General features: G+C 42.6%; 1 protein-coding gene across 1 annotated transcript in view; it reads right to left on the reverse strand.

Moving 5' to 3' along the window:
* The window catches only part of USP10 (ubiquitin specific peptidase 10), a 65,735-nt gene that overhangs the window by 25,118 nt on the left and 21,737 nt on the right, over positions 1-18,880 (reverse strand). The window contains exons 2-4 of the mRNA XM_004690149.2: positions 12,664-12,732; positions 4,694-4,754; positions 237-1,280 (exon numbers count right to left, since the gene is read on the reverse strand). Coding sequence (XP_004690206.1) covers positions 237-1,280; positions 4,694-4,754; positions 12,664-12,732 — 1,174 coding nt within the window. The remainder of the gene's footprint in view (positions 1-236; positions 1,281-4,693; positions 4,755-12,663; positions 12,733-18,880) is intronic.

Consider the following 18,880-nt stretch of genomic DNA (forward strand, 5'->3'; position numbering starts at 1 on the left):
GAATAGACATGTACTTTTCAGGTTTAAGGTACGACACATGCCTTCCCATTTTGATTACATTATTGTCTAACTTTCAGATTACAGTTAAGGCACAGGCCTGTTCTAGAAACTCCTATTAACACACAGATCATCTACTTTTGCTTTGCATAGAAGCCTAGACCATCTCAAAAACCTATTCAACAGGTGATGAAATTTGCCCCCATCTTCACTTTTGACCTGCACCTTTTGAACTATACCTGCGATCTTTATGGCTACAGGATCCTCTGAAACTGGAACAAGCCCTTCTTTGACTTCAACCTGCTTTTCAGGGACCATGGGAGAAGTGGCAGGAGGGGGATATTTAGTTTCCACAGAAGCCACCGGCAAGGAGGAAGCAGGCTTAGAATCATGAAACAGACTGGCCCAAGACTTGGCAGGCTGACTGCCAGGCAGGGTGCCTGCAGAGGAGACCTGGGGGTCAGCAGGAGAGCACGAGCTGTCGGCTTTCACCAGGTCTGAGTCCATGCTCTCCACAGGGTGCGACACCACCCCATTGGCAGCTGAGCCCTGGCCCGAGGATTCAAGTATTTGTCCGTTAGAAACTCCAAGGTTTTCGGTTGTATCGGTCCCAACACAAGGCTGAGTCACAGCTGTCCTCAACAGGCTGTCCCCGCCAGCCTCTGCAGGGAGGCAGGATTGTTCACAGTCAGCCCTGTGGCAGCCCTCAGGCTGCCCTGCAGTCCTGGTGCCACCATCAAGGGCTCCGGGGAAAGAACCACCAGGCACAGTGTCACTGACGAAGCCCGTGGAGTCCTGAGGGCTGCTACAAGTTCTGGGGGACACCGACGGGGGCATGTGGTGCATCATTTCCACATCCTCTGTGCCTGTGCTGTTCGGGACTGCTGGATTGGCATGACCATTGACCAGAGCCTCCGTGGAAACACCACCCTCGCCGCCATCTTTCAAGTAACTGTAATACCCAGGCGGGCGCTTCTTCTTCTTTTTACGCTCCCTTTGTCCCAGACCCCCTGAAACACCGTCATTTTCCAGCACATCCCCCTCAGCACTAGATCCGCCGTCCAACACCAGGTTGGAATGTGGGTACTGGCAGTCCACGGAGCTGCAGTTCACGCCTTTATCTACGTCAGCAGCAGTCTTTTTGGAAGTTGTGCAACTAAGAATAAATTCAGGGGCCTGAGGATTCAATGTGCTTGAAATACTGTAGTTGGGCGTTCTTGATAAAGTGTCGTTGGGGCCAATTACTTCATTAACACCAAACTCAATTCTCTGGTATTCTGGTCCTGGACAGAAAGAAAGTGGTCAGTAAGCATCCCGTTAGTTAAGAACAGACCTACACAGATAATAAAAGCATTATTTCTTCTTGAAAACTGAAGCCTTTAAAAAATTCACAACTAACTTAAGAGTCTTAAAAGCCAATGCTACATATATACCTTCTTTAATTGGTGCTATTTCATAATTCAAAAAGAATTCACTATACCGAAGTTAATCTCCTCTGTAAATTATGTCTCCTGACCTTCTGGAAGTCTGAAAATGGCTTTGCATGTATCTAACTGTCCACTGGAGACACACATGCAATTTACCCTCATGAGTGGTAAAGGCACTTTCACAAACCAGAATACAACATGAGGACTCGGAATTCTTAAAAATCTCTTTGGAACAGTCAGTATTCTCCCTAACTGAGAACAATCTGCATTCCATCTATTCTAAGATATATTATTTTTTCATAGTTCACACTTCTGATATTAGGTTGAGTTTTAGAATCAACTGTGTCTGTTGACAGTGTCATCTTGTATATGATGAAATAGCTACAAATTCTGAACAATATATCCCTTATATTTTATTTCATATAACACTGAAGGGCTCTCCAAGCTTAGCATGTGCTTCAACTAAAAAAAAAAAATTTTTTTTAAACCAGAAAGAAGAATCATGTGGTTTACAGAAAACAGAATATATTTGATAGGTTTAAAAAAAAAAAAAAAAGCCCCACAAGAGTTAGTTATGTGCAAGTTAGTGGGAGGGCAGGGGCCTCCTGTTTTGATATCCCAGTCCATAAGGTGGGAGCGGCACACTCCTACCCAACAACAGTTTCCGGAAAAAAAGAATACTGCTGATGACCACAGCTACCAGCAAGTTTACGTTTAAAACCAACAATGTGACAATTTAAATCCATTGGTTATTGAGTACTGATAAAAAATAGTAACTTTTCTTCCTTTTGTTGAAAACAATCACTAAAGAGAAATTAATTTATTATAACACCTAGAGATGGTGAACCATCATTTTGATTCCAGGTACCATCTAGTCCACGATGTTCTGAGGCCACGATGCTGCTATGTGAATTGAAATTATGCTCCTGAAGAGTGTGCATGCTCATGGCAAGGCTGTCCTTTGGAGACTTTGCTGGACATTATGAAATTATGCTAAAAATTAGTCTGGCATGCTGCTTGGGTGAGGTTTTTATTATTTATTATTTTATTATTATTATACAGTGTTCTGAATCTCAATTCTTAACATCTTATATCATAAAACATTCCAGAATGTGACAGGACATTAATGGAACCATTTCAACATCGACAGCTAGTAGCAAAATATTTACTCAGCACAGTGTCTGATCACATGCCGGCAGATTTTCCACCCAAAACAGTTCCTCCCCCCCTGCAGGAACACTCCTCATGATACAGGTAGACATCTCTGTGCATGTGCACACTGCAGGGTGAAGAAGGCCAAAGCAAAGGCTGAAGTGTCAGGCTGGAGAAGAGGAAGAAGGCCTGACCAAACCCAGGGGGAAGAGGAGCTCACACACAGGCCCTGCAGGCAGTGGGCTTGTTGGGAGGAGGAGAACCAATGTTTTCTTTCTCAACTGCTCGCTGTCACCTCTGCAGAGCAGTGGCAGGATCCTGGACAGAGCCCTGAGTACTGCAATCTGAGAATCACAGCAGCCACCTCAGCTGATTTTGCTGATCTTATGAAGGAGTTACTAATTTTTAGGGGTAGGCACCTGCTCCATGGAGTTACTTTTATCAGGAAAGCGAACTCCCAAGACTGAAGAAGAGAGTGTAAAGGGAAGGTTTACAGAATGCATGCTTCCAGTCACAGAAAACAGTGACCACTATACAGAGGTCAGTGGAACTGGAAGGATAACTGGATAGGGGCAGAGGTGGGTAACAAGCTATTTCAAGCTTTAGAAACTGACTAAACCACACAAAGGTCTGTCTGCAAGGCATGCCGTGATGGGAGGCCTTGGCAAGGAGCTTACTGTAGCAGGTGGGAGTAGGAGGGAGAATAAAGCATTTGTCCAAAAACCATACAAAGCACTCACAACATTACAGATATTACAATGCACAGCCAGTAAGCACAGAACTAAGTTTTCTGCCACTCAAAGGTAGCGTCAGTTAGACAGGAGCATGTTGGCATGGGGGGCAGGCACTGCAGAAACCTCTAAGGAACTGGAGAGCAGCAGCTTCAGGGCTTTAGGCTCATTTGTCACTACAGTGGAAAGGTGGTGAGAACCTGCAGTGACTATGGCCAAACAGAAGATGGACTTGAGAAAAGAGGGGACAGTGGAAAAGGGGCACTACAGGGGTATGTGAACAGGAACCACAGACTGGCAGGAAAGGAATGTGAGAGAAGAGGAGAGGCCCATCTCCAGCAGCTACCTGAGGGAAGGAGGTGAGGTCATGGGCCAACCAGAAGGCAAGAAACAAGCAGAAGGGGACGCAGCCCCACCCTGAGCACAGAGGAGACCTGGGCTGCTCGCTCAGCAGGTGTGAAGCACAGGAGATACATGCCACCAACTCAGGGTTGAGCAGCTTCACAGCCATGGGGCCTCCTGCTTCACTGACCAGCCTACGTCCATCAGTAGAATTGCCTTTTCCTGCTTGGGTGCCTACATCACTGTTTCTTATACACTATTAATAATTGTAGACAGAATCATTTTCTGATTTTACTCTACATAGCTAAAAGTCTTCATTTTATGACTAAAATCCCTTTCACAGATCTGACCAGGCTAAGCAAATAGGAAACCAAATTCTAGGAACCAAAGAAAAGACTCAGCTTTTGGCCTCTGAGGTTTGTATTGTGATACAAGTGGAAACTATCTGACAGACAGAGCTAACCTGTGCAATGGCAGCCTGCACCCACTTCAGCTCCGCTGTATTTCAACACTATACCTTAATGAAAATTGGTACATCTCGGGATTCACCGTCTCTAATATCAGCTCTAGTCTGTGCAGAACCAAATAAATTAACAGGCCAAGGGCTGAAAAGGTTACCTCAAAATCTAAGAGCACAAGCATGGGATATGACCTCAAGCTGCAGGACAGATAAGAATTGCCATTGGACCTCACGGAGGGCATGGCCCAGAGCAGTGCCCAATCCTGACACTCACTGAACCAACTTCTATGGAGAGCCTGTGCTCTAAGCCATGGACTCATGCCACTGAGAACTGTTAAGAAAAACAGAATTCAGCAACCATTTTCCTAACTACGTCTGGACCTGACTCTCTGAAGCACAGAATGAGCTGAAATTCATTGGTCAGTAGTTTGGAGATGAAATCTGCTATCATTTACAGCAAAAACATCAAAGCATAAGGAAAGGTGTATTCTGAAAGTGCAACTAGCAAAGTGGTGTTTCCAGGTAGCCTGCCCACACAACTCCTTCAGCAGAGGTTTGCTCAGAGAGACGGAAAATGAGCTCACCATCAAGTAGTTCATCCACAGACTGTGCGCCACACACCACGGTCCCATTGTATGGAGGAAGCTGGAGGGAATCAGAAAGCAATTTTAGTTCAATCTCATATGTGCTATTTCATTAACGCAATGCTTCATTAGAACTCTTCACCCATGCAACTTCTTCTCATGACACTATGTTTACCAAAACAGCTCGTAAGAGTGCCAGCAAATGAAACTATCTTAACTTTAGGGAAAGAACACCACAAATGCTTTTATGTACTTACTGTTAATTAAACATCCAACAATGGTGCAAAAAATGGACTGCAGTGGACATGCAACTCAGATACAGTAAATGCTTATGCTATCCCCCCGTATCAAAGGATGTTACAGATTGCCCATAAGTGCCACAGTCTCTGCTCTTATGGTTCCACTAGTTACGGGCTCTTAGTGACATCTGCACTTCTGTTGACAGCCACCACATGCCAGCAGTAGCAGGGACCAGGGCCAGGCCCACTGGCAGAGCAGAGCAGGCCTGATGGGACAAGAAAGTCCAGCAACCATGGCTTCTTACCAAATGGTGCCTTAAATAACTGAATTGAAGGCTAAAGAGCGCTTTCTGTGTTTGGAAAAAAGAAAGCAAGACAGATTTCTTTGTAAAAAGGTAAGAAAGAGTTAGAACCATCCTAGACTTTTCTTCCTGTCATTCTATAATACTGTAGAAAGGTTCAAGTGGATCTGTCTGAGATGAGAAAGTGTAAGATGGGAAGGAGAAAGGTAAGTAGCCAATTACTACCCAAGACAGAACAAAAGAACAGAACAATTACAACATAACAGATTTCTCCCTCAGCTCACCTTAGTACACAGAGCACTATGCTAGGGCTCTGGAGTCAGCCAGGGTCAGAGGCATGGCCATGGCAGTATGAAATATATCACTTAGTTGCTTTCTGCAGCTGACTTCTCCAAGTAATTGTAGCAAGTCAACTCAACCATCCCAGACATATTGTGGCCAAGGGACCCAGGAAGTTCTCTCCCAAGTGAACTAACCAATGAGAATCCAAGAACACAGTTGACTCCAAAACAACTGAAAGCTTTCAGAACTTGAGGTGAATTCTGTTCCCAGCATGTGGGAGCACCCCCAAACTCACATTGACAGGAAAAAGAAAATCTTCTGTGTGCTGACTTGCAGTCAGACCACTGCACACGTCATTTACACACCTGCAGGGACTGCTGGCCCAACGCACAGAGCTGATGGAGCGCCTGGGGAAGACATGACGCAGCTTCAGGACCTTCTGCAGTCACAAAGCCTTCTCCTTTCCATAAATGGCATGAGAGTGCCCCCTGGTGTTGACAGCTATACTTTTAAAGTGCTAAAAGTAGGGTTTGGGTTTGTTTTTAATCACTGTGATTTAAAAATCTATTAAGTTCTAAAATCAAAACAAAAACCTTCCACCACTCAAAATTATGAACCTTCTTATATATACCTGTAATATCTTTTCTACCTTAGACCCTCATTGTTAGCTCTGCTGTACCTTTTCTTTTTTACCTTCTTTTCCATTAGCTCTGTTCATTCACAGGGAAACAAAATCCCTCAATAAAATTTCCTTATGAAGGTCTTCTACAAACAGTATTGCCAATTTGATATACTAGTTAAATAGGGCTTCCTTTAAGAAATTAAGTAAATGGGGTCCTCCCTGGGAGTGCAATGGGTTCAAGTGCAGCACCATGAAGCAGCTTGCTGCAGGCACCTCATCACAAGTTCCACCTCGGGCCGGGAGCTGACCCATGAGCTAATCCACACTGCTGACCTACACTGCACGGCAGACCTCTCCTGACCCACCCGCTGCTTCCCTCAGCAGTGTACTTTGTCGATCTGCCTGTTCTGTTCCCCACTCTGCCTCTGGTGAAGCCTCTCACTGCCCCTGAGCCTCTGGCCAGTACCCTAGTTCTGTATACACAAATAAATAAATCTTAAAAAAACAAAAAAATCTAGTCCTAGGCAGGGGTAGAGGCATGATCTGACAACAGAGCACCCACCAGTAAAACCTCAACTATCCCAGACATATTGTGTCTTGGATTCTCATTGTGTTGGATTTCACTATTGTGTTGAAAGTACTTTTGTTTGACTTCCTAATCTGCTAAAATCGTAACTAAGGATTTACTGGGTACCTTTCCTTCCACAAACCCCCACCTATCCTGAACATAACCGTGAATTGAGCATAATAAATACAGAGTAACATTACAAAAGTGTTCAAAGTTCCCTCTTGCAAAGCAGAAACATAAACACATACAAACACAAACTCAGCAGTGCAAAAACCTGCAGTCCAGTTACATTAGATACATAAAATGATACCAACTTAGTCTGAAAATAGTGCTCTACTGCAGTCATGTGAAGTCAATACTTGGGTTCTCTGAGATATTTGAAAAGTCATTTTGTTGTGACCAGCAATTTTGCTCTCTGCCTGAACTCTTAGGAACCTGGAACCTCCCTTCTGAAATTCCACTAAGACAGGGCTTCCCTGGCGACACAAGGGGTTAAAGCACAGCACTATGAAGCACCTCACTGAAGGGAGGTGACTACATGGCCCAGGAGACCTCTGCTGTCCCACCAGCTGCTCCCTCCCCTCAGCAGTGTTATTTCAGTCAATCTGCCTGTCCTGCTCCTCACTGTCTCTGGTGAATCTTCTCACCACACTGTACCTCTGGCCTGTACAGCACACACACACACACACCCCTACAGTCTATACTCTGAAATCATGGGCTTGTTGACTCAGGAGCTGATTAAGACATGTGTGGCCTCCAGTACTGAGGCACTGGAGAGTGTCAAGAAAAACCAGTATTCTATGTTTTAACACCATAAGAGGTCCAAAATATGCTTATTCAGTGCATTTGCTCTATTTTTTTTTCCAGTAGGAGTTCATGTCTAAACCAACCTGGCTTTTTAAACCACAGCAAAGCTTTAGGAAAGATAATGTTACCTTTTTTAAAAATATATATACTGATTAAGACCACATACAAAAATCAGCTGGCTTTGTTTCTTCTGATTCTGTTAAAACTACTGACCACTCTATGTTGTCAGTGCTAGTCACCCTAAAACATGTAAACCAAAAAGAGAGACAAAAGCCATTCTCAGCTGAGGAAGGCTACTTTTTATAAAGGAAAATGTCATTTATGTTGAAACATCCTCCATTTTTCAAACTTTTGTTTTTCAATGTTGGCTGAGAAAAAGGCCTTGTATCAAGCACCTAATATCTACAAAAGCACATGAAGAGCAAGGTTGAGTTCTAATCTGTGTCACAGCCACATGGTAAAAACAGTGCACGTGTCATGAGGTCCTGAAGGGCAATTATTTCCCACAAATAAAAAAAAGCCAGGGCCTTTCCTGATGGTAGTACAACAGGTTAAAGTGCAGCATGGGGAAGTTAGACAGCCGCCCAGCAGACCTCTCCTGCCACTGCTCCCCTCATCAGTGTATTTCAGTATATCTGCCTGTTCTGCTCCACACTCTGTCTCACCAGCACTGCACCTTTGGCCTGTATCCCAGTTCTGTATGCATAAATAATTTTTTTTTTTAAACAAAGGCCTCTCTGAGCATTTTTTTTTTTTTTAAGGATTCATTTGTTTCTGCATACAGAACTGGGGTACAGGTCAGAGATGCAGATCCATGAGAGGCTTCATCAGAGACAGAGTGGAGAACAGAACAGGCGGATTGACTGAAGTACATTGCTGAGGGGCGCAGCGGGTGGGTCAGGAGAGGCCTGCTGTGCCATGTGGGTCAGCTCCCTGGCTAGGGATTGAACTTGCACTGAAGTAGCTGCGGCCAGCTTGCAGTGCTGTGTTCGTAACCCTTTGTGCCGCCAGGGAGGGCCATAACAAATAAATCTTTTTAAAAAAGAAAAAAAGCCAACTGACCCTGCAAGTGAAGCAGGATAACATCAGCCACATACACACAATCCAGGTCCACACCCATAATGCAAAGTCCATGTCCTGTGTAAATTATTATTTCCCTAGCACAGACCCTGAGTGATGAGGAGGATACTGGGCAAGACAGATCCGCCCGTGCATGGTCACTCACCTTCACTAGCCTGCCTTTCCCTCAGTAATCCTCATGCCTCCCCAAAAGTCAAAGCATGCTCAAATGGGGGGGGGGGGCAGACAAAAGACCCCCAAATTAAGAGCTCTGAACCACTTTAATGAAAAATAGCAATTACTTCTGCAAATAAAGTTTGGCATAAGATGACAGTCTTCTGATCCATTAAAGCATTGCACACTGGTTATCACACCAACACTAGTGAGTCCCTAACATTTCTGTGAGGTAAATGAGCATTCTGTTGGAATTATTTTCTCTGGGGTGGAGTGCCAGGGGGTCATGAAATGAAGACAACTGCCAGAGACCACTGAGTTGTTTCAAATGGCAGCATGAGGAAAGAACCACTCTTCAGATTTGAAAACAGCACATTTTATATTGAATAATTTTGTATAAAATCACAGAAAAAGCCAAGTTGTTGGCTGACACCTACATACAAACAAGCACTCACAGATGCACATACACACAAACACAACAAACTGCAGGCATTGGGCCTCCTCAATTCTCAGACCTTAACTACAAGGAGTATAATTACTCTTTGGTGTTCTTAGAAGAGCCAGACATTTACTGTGATACAAAGACAAATTAAAAACTTAGCTTTCACTGTTTTCTGGCTCAGGTCCTTTACTTAAAATTATAATTATTAATTAACATCAATGAACACAAGAGACAGAGATTGTACTGAACCAAATTTATTCTTTTCTAAAATGAAAGCTGATATGACCTTAGATTTCTTTCCCTTTCCAGAGTGAATGAGAAGAAAAGTAATAAATACATCCTTTTAACAACTGCATAGCTTAAATAATGCTTTCATTATGTTCTCATTTAATCCTACTTTCAAAACTCTGAAGCAGCTTTAGAACTGAAGGAGCCAGGGAGAAAAGATTACAGGGCTCCCTAAGGTCACGTGTAAGTGACCTGGCCAGACACCAACCCCACCTATCTACTAAAGAGATAGTGTCTCCTGCCCCATTTCACAAAATAGAAGAACTCTGTACATAAATGCTTAATGTTTGTACAAATGTATAACCTTGTAGATTTACTAAGGGATAAATAGGTTAGGGTTTATCAAAAGTTAGTTTACTTGATATATACATTTCTTCTCCACGTCTTCTTCCCTTTTCATGCAATTTCAATTGATTCCCATTCAATTGACTCCCATAAATCTGAACGAGTTCCAGGTTAAGTTTTCATGAAAATAAAGTAGAAACCATGAATCACATAAAGAATGAACATAAAAGAAGATCTGAATGGAGAAACTTATCACAATCATGATTAGGATATCCATCAAAAAAATGTAAAAATGAGGTTCCAATAGCAATTTGGATTTTTTGTGGAACTTGACATGCTGAATAAACTCTTAGTTAAGAATGAAGGATAGTCAGAGGGGCCTCCCTGGTGGCACAGAGTTTAAAGACACAATGCTATCAAGCTATCACCATGTGTCCAATCCCCGGCCAGCCAGGGAACTGACCCACATGGTGCAGCAGACTTCTCCTGCCTCACCCACTGCTCCCCTCAGCAGTGTATTTTAGTAGACCTGCCTGTTCTGTTCCCCACTCTGTCTCTACTGAATCTTCTCACCTCTTTCACCTTTCCTCTCCGGCACGTCTGACCTACAGCCCAGTTCCTGTGTGCATTAATTAAAAAAAAGGACCAAAATACTTGTGATCAAGTACAAGAATAAGGTAAGGGCCAATCCAGACTGGTTAGAAAACTGCAGCTGTTCATACATGTGGCAGGTCAGAGACAAGTTTCAGAACTCAGAGCATCTGCAGAGTTGAGGTGACAGGATAACCAAGTTCCCTATAAGTGGTTCAAAGACAACTGGCTTTTGCCATGGAGGAAGAGTTAGATTTCCCACCTTGTTCAGACACACATGTCAATACCTCTTTCTTTTGTATTATGTACTAAAGAGAAAACAAAAAACCTTAAAACCTTTACAGGAAAACAAATGTCTTCAGATAAGAGAAGGGTTTCTTGAAGAGAGTGAAAGAAAATCACAAAACATGAGGGAAATCAACATGATTGATATTAAAAATGTACTTCCGGCCCTCCCTGGTGGCGCAGCGGGTTAAAGCACAGCACTAAGAAGCTTAAGCCACTTCCACATGAGTTCGATCCCGCCTGCCCCGGAGGAGATTCACATGGTCTGGCAGACCTCTCCTGCTGGCCCGCTGCTCCCCTCAGCAGTGTACTTCGTCGATCTGCCTGTTCTGCTCCCCACTCTGTTTCTGGTGAATCTTCTCACCCTCCACATCTCTGACCCCAGTTCTGTATGAATAAATAAATAAATCTTTAAAAAAAAAAAGTACTTCCATTACTCTGAGAAAAAAAAAAGTGCATCAAATGAGGTTAAAAGAGATACCTGTAACATGCAAAACTAACAATTATGATCCAATAAATCAATAAGTAAAAGCCAAGTTGCTTGATAAAAACTATGGGCAAAGGTCAAAGGATCAGACAATTTACAGAAGCAGAAATGTATACTGCCAACGGGCATATAAAAATAACAGGACAGCATTCACTGTTCATAATCTGGGAGATGTAAACTAAAACAATGAAAACTAATTTATTACCCATCAGAGTAACAAAAAATTTTAGTATGCCTGTATTAAGAATTTGCAAGATTTCTAAAATGAGATCAGAAAAAAAACACACACAAAGGTGATGAGAATGCAGAGTTAAAACAACTTAGAAAATAGGCCCTCCCTGGTGGCGCAGCAGGTTAAAGCACAGCACTGAGAATCTAAAGCCCTTCCGCATGAGTTCGATTCCCGCCTGCCCCGGAGGTTACCACATGGCGTGGCAGACCTCTCCTGACCCGCCCACTGCTCCCCTCAGCAGTGTACTTCATCGATCTGCCTGTCCTGCTCCCCGCTCTGTCTCTGGTGAATCCTCTCACCCTCCGCGTCTCTGGCCTGTACCCCAGTTCTGTATGCACAAATAAATAAATCTTAAAAAAAAAAAAAAAACAACTTAGAAAATAAGCCAGCAGTTTCTAGAGTATTTCCTGGAGAAAACAACAGAGGAACATGAGAAAACGTGACAAAATATGCATAACAATGGAAGAACTAAAAACTTACATGGTCCTCAACAGGAAAAAAGATAAATTGCGGTATGTCCAATCAAAGTATCAAGCAATTAAAAAGCAAAGAAGAATAAAATTTACCAGCATAAAGAATGTTAACTTAAAATAAACAAACTACAAAATGATAAATATAGTATGAAATTATTCATGTGACCTTTTCTAATATATTTATTTTAACAATGCTGTCCATTTTTATACAATGTTTCATTTCTCCCCCTCAGGTATAATACCCAAGGTTCCCGCCATCACATCACCCATGAACCACCCTGTGGCATTTAAACCACATAAAACACTGTAATGTCCTATCTATAGATGAGCATGCGTGTGGTGAAAAAGTGAAACAGAGTAAAGGAACAATACTTGCAATTTCAGCAGTCTGTATTTCTGAGGAAAGGGGGGAGTGAGATGGGAGGCTTGAAGTCAATCTGTAATATTCTGCTATCTATACATACAACAAAATATCACCATTTTTATTAGGGCCTCCTTGTTGACGCAAAGGGTCACAGTGCAGCACTGTGCAGCTAGGAGCAGCCACTGAAGCAAGAGTTTGATCCCCACCCAGGGAGCTGACCTACATTGAGCAGCAGACCTCTCCTGTCCAGCCCTCTGCTCCCCTCAGCTGTGTATTTCAATCAATCTGCCATTCTGTTCCCCAATCTGTTTCTGGTGAATCCTCTCACCCCCTCTCCCGCACCTCTGGCCTGTACCCCACGTTCTTGTATGCACAAATAAATGAATCTTTTCTAAAAGAGAAAATCAGACTTAAAATAAAACCATTTATTATATCTCCACATAGATCAACAGAACAAAGTTTTGTCTTACCTCAACTGAAGAGCGAGGAGTCACAAAGAACTGATTGAATTCATCCGGGCTAAAATCTCCAAATATGTACTGGAAAAAAAAACCATTGATCACATAAGACATAAAATTATGTACTTTTTGAAAACTAAGCTCTATATTATAGCTATTCTATGAAATATGTGGGCCAGAGTCCCAAGACTCTGTCTCAAACAAATCAGGATCTGCAAGCAGGTTTCCAGATGTGCTATTTCCCAGTTTCAAATAAGGAAAACACCACTTAGTCTTTTCTATCAATCCCCAAAGAACACTCTGAAATGGATAAAACCTTATTTTCAAACAAATTCAAAAACTTATTGTCAACTCTGCACACCAAAAAAGAGAGTCCTGCTTAAAGTTTTGGCTCCCAGCGTTGCCAGTTGATCCAGTCACTTTCTGCTGACTCACGCTCTGGCCACATTTCAGTTCTCTCTGCACACACTAAAGGAAGGCAGCAAACATGGCTCAAGTGGGAAGACAGAGAAATCCAAAGTGACCAAATGTTGGTAACCCTAAAAAAAATGAATGTAGCTTTTCTTAAAAAATACATGAGAACATGATGCAAAGTGAGCTTAATGCTTGACAGAGACCCAGCTGCTCTCTGAATGTGAAAACAAGCTGGCAAGTGCCTTAGGCTCACTGTCTCCCTGGAGCTTGAGCTAAGTCACCGACAAAATCAGCATGATGAGATTTCTGCAACAGAGAAGCACTCACTCATCATCATTTAATAATCATAGGGAGCCTTCGAGAAGCCACACATGATGATGGGCACTGGGGCTAGAACTGGTCAAGCAGAGCTGTGGATCAGACACATCAATGAGCTGACAGCTCGGTCACTTGCAAGGAACCTACAAGCATGTGACTCAAATATAAGCAGTAACACAATATCCTATAGATGACAACTACCCTGCACTTCAGGGGCGGGGAACATGGAGAACACACCCATATTTCTGGGCAAAACGTTTCTGGAAGGCTTTCTGATGATAAGCACCAAGACTACAAATATATGTACATTTGTTTGTTTGTTTGTTTAAAAAACTTCATGTATAGCTACATATACCTGTAAAAGTCCACAAAGAAACTGCACATCAACAGTATTGGTAAAAAAATAAGTGGAGTCCCTAAAATGATTCATTGTAAGCACACTTTATCATCTCCAGCACTGGGGAAACACATTCAGGTCATGCAACTGCCATGAGAAGGTAGCAGAACTGAAAAGGAAGAAGGGAGGGAGGAGAGTGGGGGGGTGCGGGGGAAGGTGGGGGTGGGTGGAAGAAGGCCCCTCAGACTGGTGCTCTTCAGAGTCCCCACCAGAGATAAAGATCTTCAGGTCTAGATAAAAAAAACTCCAAACTCTACTCAGAAGAAAGTATCCCAGAAAATACCACATGCTGGTGAAGTGATCAAGCAAATGAGCTCTCTAGGAGGCTACCACTGGTGCACAATGGTACAGTCACTTTGGGAAAGAATTTACAAGTTTCTTATAAAGCTGTTCAGCATGCGAACCAGTAATCCCTCTCTTAGGTACATGCCCACTAGGTGAAGTCCCATGTACACCAAAACCCCGATTTTTTTTACATGTACAGCAGTTCTAGCCATAAATAACCCAACCTGGAAACAACCAAATGTTCCAAGAGGTAAATGTAAATGTAGTACACCAAATCCTACTCAGTGATTCTAAAAGCACCACACCAAAAATGAAAGAATACAGACTTGTTAAAAGGTTACATATTGTATGACTGCATTTATAAACAACAGTCTAAGCCAAAACTATCAGGACAGAAAACACATGTGTTTGTCAAGGTGCAGGGAAGTCTTGAGGGTTGATGAAAACATTCACACACAGAGGAAACTTGTTGAGGAAACATTAATCTTCTGAACTGCCAAAGAAACACAGACACTAAAATATTAATATTTTCCACCCAAGCATGGGAACAGACAACACAAAAAAATCACAAGGCATGAGGGGGAAATCAATAGCAAGACATAGTCAGAATTTGAAATGATGGGAAAATAAAATAAATTGATGCTGAACAAACACAGGAAACAGAAGAGAACTTTAAAAACCATTTTGATGTCTATCCTTAAATTCTAGCAGATAAAATAAACACTGACTGTCACTGACAAAAGTGGACCTACTGGAGAACAAGTGTTCACAGAAAAAATAAAATTAAGAAATTTAAAACCTCAACACAATCAGTAAAACCAGAAGGCAATGGAGCAATCAATGGTTTGCAAGTTCCAATAATGTTCCCAGAATTCTAGAGTATTTCATTTCCATGTGATTCTGTTCTGCAGGTAAGCTTTTTACTCAAGTGCAAAGAAAAAGTAACATTCTGACACCCATATCCTCTCCTAGCATTGGAGGAAGGTGCTAGAAAATGACTTCAAGAGACAAACAAGATCCAAAAAACCAATGATGTGATAATTGTAAAGACTACTAAAAATACAACAATCACCAAACTAGAACCACATTGCTTCACTTAATAGTAGAGGCCCTCCCTGGTGGCGCCGCAGGCTAAAGCATAGCGCTGCAAGGTGGCCGCAGCTGCTTCAGTGCCAGTTCAATCCCTGGTGGCGCAGCAGACCTTCCCTGCCTCGCCCACTGCTCCCCTCAGCAGTGTACTTCATCATTCGGCCTGTTCTGCTCCCCTCTCTGTCTCCAGTGAATCTTCTCACTGCCCCTGTACCTCTGGCATATACCCCAGTTCTGTATGGACAAATATATAAATCTTTTAAAGTATATATATATATATATATATATATATATATATATTTGAAGCAGTAGAGTGAAAGATATCCATTTTATCCTTGCTTACAAATAAAGAAACAATTTAGAATGTGGAATGATATATAAGGATGAGAACTGCATGATGACCTACAAGATTATTAGACTGTTTTGTTGGAAAAAGATTTTCCTCCTAAAAAAATTGAAATAAAAATGAAATGCTCACTTATATCACATTTCTAAGCACACTTTCTTTCTTTCTTTTTTTTTTTTTTTTTTTTTTGCTCATACACAGTCTTTTACAAAGAGAAATCTGGTTAATCCAAGTAAGAAAATTTCTAATGATTAAATAAAATCCTGTCACTAAGGCCCTCCCTGGTGGTACAGGGGGCTAAAGCACAGCACTAAGAAGCTTAAGCCGCTTCAGCATGAGTTCGATTCCCGCCTGCCCCGGAGGAGACCACATGGCCCGGCAGACCTCTCCTGACGTCTGCTGCTCCCCTCAGCAGTGTAATTCATCAGTCGGCCTGTTCTGTTTCCCACTCTGTCTCTGGTGAATCCTCTCACCCTCTGCATCTCTGGCCTGTACCCCAGTTCTGTATGAATAAATAAATAAATCTTTAAAAGAAAAAAACCCTGTCACTATAGAGGGAGAGTGAAGAGAACACATGACCCCAAACCACTGGTGCACCCAAGATCACCTGTCTGAGCAGCAGTCCCCACACTAGCAAGCTAGGAGCACACTCAGGACCAAGAGATTAAATGCTCAGAAAGACTTCAGGGAAATCTTTTTTCTTCTATTACTTGATGTTACTATTTACACGTGTTATTTGAAAAAAGTAGAACCTTTTTGTTTGTTTGGTTGTTTCTGTACAACTGGAGTACAGGGCAGAGGCGTGAAAGATGAGAGGATCTACCAGACAGAGGCAGGAGCAGACAGGCTGTGTCACATGTGGATCAGCTCCCTGGCCAGGGACTGACTCAGCCATAGCAGTGACAGCACTGAGACTACACACCTAGGCCACCAGGGAGGCTCCTGGTGTGCTTTTATTACGACTTCATGTCAAATATTTCTCCACAAATATGCATCTCTAATGCTATTACTAAATTTTACTGTGGTAAAATAAGGATGTACAAATACCAGAAATCAAATTAAAGAATTATTCTTGGGATAAAAAAGGGGAGGAAAACAGATATATCTGTGTGTCTTTGCATAAAGAGACTGAAAAGGGACTCCAGAAGGGAGGACAGGGGTCTCCCTGATGGCACAATGGTTAAGTCTCAGCACCGTGAAGCTATCTGCAGCCACTGCAGCATAGTTTCATCCCTGGGCAAGGAGCTGACCCACATGGTGCAGCAGACCTCTCCTGTCTTGCCCGCTGCTCCCCTCAGCAGTGTATTTCACTCAATCCGCCTGCTTTGTTTCCCCTATCTCTGGTGAAGTCTCTCACCCCCAGCCCACCTCTGGATTGTACCCCAATTCTTGTATGCATAAGTAAATAAATCCTTAAAAAGATGGGAGGATAACAGGCTATGGGGAGGCTCAACAGAGGTATTGGAGTAAGGAGTGAGATTTCTCAATGTCTATTAGTTCAGCTTTTAGTACTGAACTGTAATAAAAGAAACCACTGATATGATAGTTATGGCAACTACTGCAAATTTTAACAATCACCAATTGCTCTTCTTTGTGTAAAAAAAAAAAGTAATTGTTGAAAAACAATGCAAGCAACAGAAAACCCTGTAATTACTTAATATATCCCATTTGCACCTTTGCTAGTTTCAAGATTAGGGACTTGATGACAACATTTAATCCAAAAAAGACACCATAAGTAACTGCTAGCCATCAGCTATGCAACACTGAATATCACTTAACACTTGACAAATGGCTAGGACTGTTTTGAACTTCAGCACAGTACACAACTCCATGGAAATAAAAATCAGATTATGGCTCTCTCTTCCATTGTAAGAACTTGCCTCAGGAGAGAGTGGAGGGACATACTCAACAAACTCCAAAGCATTAAATGGCAACCAAGAATACTCTACCCTGCCAAGCTCTCCTTCCTCTATGAAGAAAGAATAAGGACATTATCAGACAAACAGAAACTCCACAATTTCATCATGACTAAACCCCCACTCCAAAAACTACTACAAGAAGCCCTCAAACCAAATCCAACAAAAGAATGAACAAGAACAGTTCAAAACAAGGAATAAAAATACAGAAGGACCATAATGGCAAATGTAGCTGCCAGTATATCAATATTATCTCTAAATGTAAATGGCTTAAACTCATCAGTAAAAAGAGAGTTGCAGAGTGGATTAAAAAACAGAAACCAGGCCCTCCCCGGTGGCGCAGCGGGTTAAAGCACAGCACAAAGAAGCTTTAGCCACTTCCGCATGAGTTCGATCCCCGCCTGCCCCGGAGGTGACCACAGGGCCTGGCAGACCTCTCCTGACCCGCCCACTGCTCCCCTCAGCAGTGTACTTCGTCGATCTGCCTGTTCTGCTCCCCACTCGTCTCTGGTGGGTTCTCTCACCCTCCTCTTCTCTGGGCTGTACCCCAGTTCTGTATGAATAAATAAATATAAAAAAAAAAACAGAAACCATCATTCTGCTGTCTGCAGGAAACACATCTAACTACAAAAGATAAAAACAGACTGAAAATAAAAGGATGGAAAACAATCCCACAAGCAAATGGACCCAAAAAGAATTTGCCTCAATCTTTAAAGAGAGCTTTTTGTTTGTTTGTTTAAAGGTTGATTTATTTATGAACACAATTAACTGGGGTACAGGCCAGAGGTGTGGGGGTGAGAGGATTTACCTGAGACTAGTGAGAGTAGAACAGGCAGACAGACTGGGATACGCTGCTGAGGGGAGCAGCACACAGGACAGGAGAGGTCTGCTGCATCCTGCAGGTCAGCCCCCGGCTGGGGATCGAACTCACGCTGCAGTGGCTGCGGACAGCCTCAGAGTGCTGTGCTTTAACATGCTGTGTCACCAGGGAGGGGCCTCCAAAAGCCTTTCTAATGCTCATTCATTTTCGGTGTTGACCAAAAAAAGAATGTTACCAAAGAAGAGGAGACAGGGACTGTGCTCTTCCCAAAACTCAATGTTATGAAAGTTGATGGAAAAGTTCCAGTTTTTATAAGAAGCTAAAGAGACAGGACAAATACATGTAATACCTCGCCCTATACTGAAGCCTATCCTATAGGGGCCACTGTGAAGATGATTAGCAAATCAGCTGGCAAATCAGAATATGAGCTGTGGGTGAGAAAGAGACATTGCATCAGTGTACATTTATGAAAGTGATAACTGCGTGACTGTGTAACTGGTTGTATAAGAACTTTTCTATTCTTAGGAAATACATTCAAATATAAGGGGTAAAGGGCCACAGTGTACACACACACTCTAATCTCAGAGGGTGCAAGAAAAAAACAGCATCTGTGTATTTGCAGGTATGCAAATATGGGTTTGTGC

The sequence above is a fragment of the Condylura cristata genome, unplaced genomic scaffold (assembly GCF_000260355.1).
Source record: "Condylura cristata isolate star-nosed mole 26May11 unplaced genomic scaffold, ConCri1.0 scaffold00028, whole genome shotgun sequence".
Lineage (NCBI taxonomy): Eukaryota > Metazoa > Chordata > Mammalia > Eulipotyphla > Talpidae > Condylura > Condylura cristata.